At 39.8% G+C, this 6,000-nt stretch overlaps 1 protein-coding gene across 2 annotated transcripts in view; it reads left to right on the forward strand.

Moving 5' to 3' along the window:
- The window catches only part of brinp1 (BMP/retinoic acid inducible neural specific 1), a 188,124-nt gene extending 183,531 nt beyond the window's left edge, over window positions 1–4,593 (forward strand). For both annotated transcript variants that reach the window (XM_042509557.2, XM_042509556.2), the window contains one exon: window positions 885–4,593. In XM_042509557.2, the coding sequence (XP_042365491.1) occupies window positions 885–2,025 (1,141 nt within the window). In that variant the 3' untranslated portion in view covers window positions 2,026–4,593. The remainder of the gene's footprint in view (window positions 1–884) is intronic.
- The last annotated feature ends 1,407 nt before the right edge of the window (window positions 4,594–6,000 follow it).

Below are 6,000 nucleotides of genomic sequence, written 5' to 3' on the forward strand. Positions count from 1 at the left end.
ATTTGAAGCCAAAGTAAGTGTAATCAAACAATGTGTTCCCATTGTCCTCTATAGGCGATTTGTTCCGGGCTCATTTTGGGTATAGCTTGGGGGCTTTCTGGCCTGCTGAGAATGCAATGTCATCCATCATAGTTAAGCCTTAGCTTCATTAACATGTCAAGCTAACCTTGACCAGCCCTCCTCTCTGAAAAATCAGGATTCAGAATTCACCTCCTACAGTCAGAAAAGAAGTTCCAGTACTGTCAAGATGACAGGGAAAGATGCCTGAGGGAAAAAGAAGAGACAAGATAAGAATAGCAAGTAATGCCTTCCACCTGAGGGAAATAACGCAACTCCTCCCCCTTGAAGGGAAGAAATTATCCTATCCCCTGACTATCCTGACAACATGATTTACATGAATATCTTGCCTCCAAACATTTAACGATGTATGTCATTGAATTTTTATTTTATTTTATATTTTGTGTGTTTCTTCCCTTTTATTCAATGGTGTCCATACATTTTAGTATGGATAAGTTTTCTAGCGAAGACTTGAAGCTTACTTGAGATATAACCATAAGTTTTATCTAAAAAGTTTTCAAGTGCGCTAACGCGTAATTAAAACAAATTAAACACGATTAAAACCAAACTATTTGTCCACATTGATAATGTCAAAGGAAGTTTTAAGTCTTTGCAAGTTTGCAAAATAATTGTTAAAATGAACAGAGATAATTGAAGGACCTTCTGGGAAAAAATACCAAAAAATGCACCAAAAATTTGGAAATATTTTTCAGCAGTTATGTATTACACACAATTTGCATGTCATGGCCTCAAAATAGTGCTGATATGATAAGCCTATCTGACCATTGTTAATGCTTCTTTCCTGATATGTCTTTCTGTCTCTGTAGATCTGTGATGCAGTGGCTCAACAGGGTTCAGTCCTTCCTCTACTGCAATGAGAATGGTTTCTGGGGGACCTTCCTGGAGAGCCAAAGGACATGCGTGTGTCACACAGGGGTCACCCTATGCCAGCGACCCATCCCATGTGTCATAGGCGGCAACAACAGCTGTGCCATGTGCAGCCTGGCCAACATCTCACAATGTGGCTCCTGCAACAAGGGCTACAAGTTATACCGCGGTCGCTGCGAGCCCCAGAACGTGGACTCAGAACGTAGCGAGCAGTTCATCAGCTTTGAAACTGATCTGGACTTTCAAGACCTGGAACTCAAATACCTGTTGCAGAAAATGGATTCCCGCCTGTACATTCACACTACCTTCATCAGTAACGAGATCCGCCTAGAGACCTTCTTTGACCCTCGATGGCGTAAGCGCATGTCCCTGACTCTCAAGAGTAACAAAAACCGGATGGACTACCTCCACATGATAATCGGTCTGTCAATGAAGATCTGCCAGATGAGAAATAGCAGCATTGACCCGATGTTCTTTGTCTACGTCAACCCATTCAGTGGCAGCCACTCAGAAGGCTGGAGCATGCCCTTTGGGGAACATGGTTACCCACGCTGGGAAAAAATACGCCTGCAAAACTCCCAGTGCTTCAACTGGACTCTCCTGCTGGGCAACCGGTGGAAGACCTTCTTCGAGACGGTGCACATCTACCTACGTAGTCGCGCTAAGATCCCGACCGGCCTACGCAATGACACAGGACAGGGTCCGGTGGATCTTGGAGACCCCAACAAGCGGCAGATCTACATCAAAATATCTGATATCCAAGTGTTCGGCTACAGCCTGCGCTTTAATGCCGACCTGCTCCGCAGTGCTGTGCAGCAGGTTAACCAGTCGTACACGCAAGGAACTCAGTTCTACTCATCCTCATCTGTTATGCTCCTGCTACTGGACATTAGGGATCGGATTAACCGCCTTGCCCCTCCATCTGCACCTGGCAAACCCCAGCTGGACCTCTTCTCTTGTATGTTAAAGCATAGGCTCAAGCTCAACAACAGCGAGATGATTCGAGTAAATCATGCCTTGGACATGTACAGCACAGAGATCCTAAAACAATCAGATCACCTGACTGCTAAACTCTGTTGAACATAGTAACATTAACATAAGGACAGCGAACAGAACCACCCAACAAATGAATTACGAGGGGATATTAATCTTAATTTTGTTTTCTCTTTTTCATTTTTGGACCTTTTCTGCCTTTTGATGTAATATTAACTTTGTAAGCATAATTCTTAAAGAGATAAAGGAAAAAGGCAGTGATGAAAAGCATTTCAGATAAAGATAAAGAAGATTAATGGAACCACTATAAAGACTGTATCATATGTGTCCCAGCATGTCTGTCATTACCTAAAAGAACTTAAAAGAGTGAGAGAGAAAAAAAAAAAAAAGAAATATTAAATCTATGTACTGGTGAAAAAGAGGCCTTGATTTTACTCCGAGGGATCAAAGGTTATATCTGAAACTGCCATTCTTTACTGAGAAAAAAAAAACATTTTTAAAGGAATAATGATATAACACAAGGGCAGACCAGATATCCTTTTATTTCAGCTAATGTGCAAAATATTTCAGACATAACAGACAGTTTAATATTAAAACATGTTTATACATTGTAAGGATTAAATAGCCCTAGTGAGTAAGTAGTCAACACATTACTTATAGACTCTTTATTACATTTCAAACCCACGGCGAATCTGCATTGCTCTTTGTGAGTTATGAGGCACTCTGTCATTGTTCTGACACATAAGGCACACAGCAGGGCAGTAATGGATAGTCATGTCAAATAACAAAAGCCAGCTGTTTATATATACATATATATGTGGGTGAATGTATGTGTGCGTGCGCGTGTGCAAATGTGTGTATACCTTATTTTGGCTTGATGCTTCTTGCTGTTCGTTAATTGAATGTGTCATTTGAGATTGACTCCAGTCGAAGCAAAATCTTGCATTTGGAGCGCTTCTTCCCGTGTTTGAAATTCAAGCTGTGTTTTTCACAAGGCAGTACCTCCTGGTGCGTGAGTGCAATATTGTGGTCTGAAGATTTAACAATCAATGCTATTTTGTACAGCTTTGCAAAATGTACATGTTGTGACTGCTGATTTGTGGAGCTTCTCAGCACCAAGAGCAAAATGTAAACATTCATCATTTCGGGCACATATGCGAGACAACTTAAAGCCATACACTTCCCTGAGGTAGACATACAGTAAGACATAATGGTCATCCCCGTTTCACGAAAGTACTTACATTAAAAAAAATGTTCCATTTCTATGTTTTTATTTTACTCTCTCAGTTTTTAGATAAGAGCACAGCAAAAGGGGAGATGACAAGAGAAGGCATATAATGTTGGATAAGAATCGTGTTGTAAAGCCATTGAATTTCTCTGTTGTGCCACAGGAAAAAAAAATTAAGAAAAAAAAATGGTTATATTAAAGCTTAAAATGATTTTTTGGCAGTGTTTAATCTGTAAGCTTTTTATGACCACGTGTAAAGATTTTTCTTTCGAGAAATGAAATTTAACCTTGTTTTGCATGTTGCTGGAAACATCAGCAGAGCTGCAACTGTGTTTAACACTCAGTCATCAAAGTGAAATATGAAACACTACCTATGTATCGTTGGTCACACTTTATTTGGGTAATCCGATGCTGAAACATATGCTATTGCTGGTGAGTTTTTGTAGGTCCAGTCCATTACCTGCATGTTTGTTAACAACAACAAAGGCAAGGTCACTCATGTCATCTAACCTAGCTGTTCTAGCCATTGATGAGTTTGACTTAAAAAGAGAAGACTTAGTATTTGTTGCCATAGCACCCAAACTCTGGAACAACCTTCCTCCTAGTATAGAAGCTGTCAGCCCAGTTGCTTTTTACAAAATACACACCTTAAAACTCACACTTTCCCCGGTTTTTCTAACCTGGTCTTACTCCTAACTCATCAAAAACTGATGCTTGGTCAGTACCCCTCGGCATCATATACAGACACATGGACACACCCCTTAGCGACGGTACTGTCGGACGGTGGCAGGTTTTGATGCTTCAAGCACGTGTCCTGGTATAAAAAGCAAGAAAGTCCACATAGGGCAAGTGGGTGGGGAAGTGGATGGGTAAAAACAAACTTTTACTCAGAAGACTGAGTGGGCTTATGTCCCACGTGAAACCAAAAGTCAACCAAATTCTTTATCATTGTAGTGTGCTTGTGCGTGTAGTATACAATGCTAGCGACATACTGTATGTCAAGTGACATATGTGAAGTACGTCACATGACATTATATTATGTGCGTAACAAAGAAGAACAAACACCTTCTGTATTGTACTGCAGTGGCTCCCAACTGGTCCAACCTCAGGGTCCAGATTTCTTCTTTGTCATTAGTTCAAGGTCCACACATAAGATAAATGACCACATGTTCAATTTTATTTCACACAGTGTAAACAACACATGGACTTAAAACACAATGAATTAAAACATATTCCAAGACTGAAGTGCCATTACTTAAAACTTTGTGAATAAACAGCACTGCAGCCAAAAAAGTGCATATTATTGCTTCAAGATCTGTGACAAAAACATGACAAAGGCACAGTGTGTTAATAGGCTAAATAATACCAAGATCAAGGCAATAAAATAGTTTCTGGAAGAATAAAAAACTCTACAGGTAAAAACAGCACTTCAAAATAAAAGCTCTTTGCTGGAAATTCCCTGTACTTCAAAATAAAGTATGTTTTTTACAAACTTAACATGTTCGCAGGTCATTAGCAGCCCATTCATAATAGACCACTAACCCACTTTTGGACCCTGATCCACCAGTTTGCAACCACTGTTATATTGTATTGTATTGAATTGTATTGCTAAGATGCAAAGTTCCCCAAATTGAAATGCCTTTTCTCTGTGTGTCACTGTCTCAGCCTCTCCATTTTTTTCTTACCTTACTCACACCAAATTGGCTTCCTGCGCAAAGTGTCACCGCCTAATCAGGGATCCTAAATAATAAAAGTGCATGATTCAGCGTAAGCAGGGATAGCGATACTATAATTATAAAAAAAATGCCCAATTAGCAGTTGGCCATCTTTGGCTTGCAGGTTGTACTTTGGGCAGCCCTGCTGTATACATTTAACAAACAGAAACTGTACATTTCCCATGAGATTGAAGTTTATTTTGAAAAAATGCAAAGCATGTGCTGAGCCTAAATTGATATGTAGCCCCTGACCTGCCAAAACTGACTTGTGGGGGAGGTGAGAGAGTCATAGTTTGAGGGGAAAGGCCACTGACCAAGTGTTAGTATTTTACGAGTTGCGGGTGAGAATGTGTTGGTTTTTCTAATTCTTATATTGTTCTTTTTATGTCTGTTAGTCTCTTGATGTAGTTACAGTTTTCTTTGGAATTTCTGTTTATTTTTTGTGTTCTTTTAAATAATTTGTTTTTTTACATTGTGATGAGAATAGTCTTGTGGGACAAGCTGTAAGCAGGGCTATGTACTGTATCTGAGAACAGCAATGGTGGGCTGTGACTTTAATGTGGAAACAGCATTGAAACAGGATCCAATTTGGGAATGCTTCAACCAATCCAACACCACTTGAAAACTGTGGTCAAAGTCAGAATAAGAAATTGCAGCTGCCCTGAAACAAAACCTGCTTCTGATTTATGGACGTGGCTTTGTCAGCTACAGGTTTTACTGCATCCACAATCACAACTTTAATAGCTGTCTCTAGATGTGCATTCTTGTCATGATGTAATAACGGAATCATGTCTGGCTTTGTGTTACGATGATTATCCTTGTTTTATTTTACTGATGTCAATCTTTTAGTGGGGCACTTTTAATGCTTAAGTGCTGTAAAAAAATAACAATGTAGTTGCTTGGCTAAATAACTATAATGTATCACTACAAATCGAATCAATTTAAGACTATTCAGCTATTTTCTGCAAAATAGTTCACCAATTTCCAATGTGTGGGTTTAGCGCATACGTGGTGGCCAGTTCAAGACGACTGAGGCTCAAGTTGTCAGGCTCAGCTCTGTTGTCAAATTAATCTCACGGTACATTTATCAGCCTTTACCCTTTGTCAGGTTAATAGCTC

This window comes from Plectropomus leopardus, chromosome 20 (assembly GCF_026936395.1).
Source record: "Plectropomus leopardus strain MGB_pleo_1.0 chromosome 20, ASM2693639v1, whole genome shotgun sequence".
NCBI classification, from domain to species: Eukaryota; Metazoa; Chordata; class Actinopteri; order Perciformes; family Serranidae; genus Plectropomus; species Plectropomus leopardus.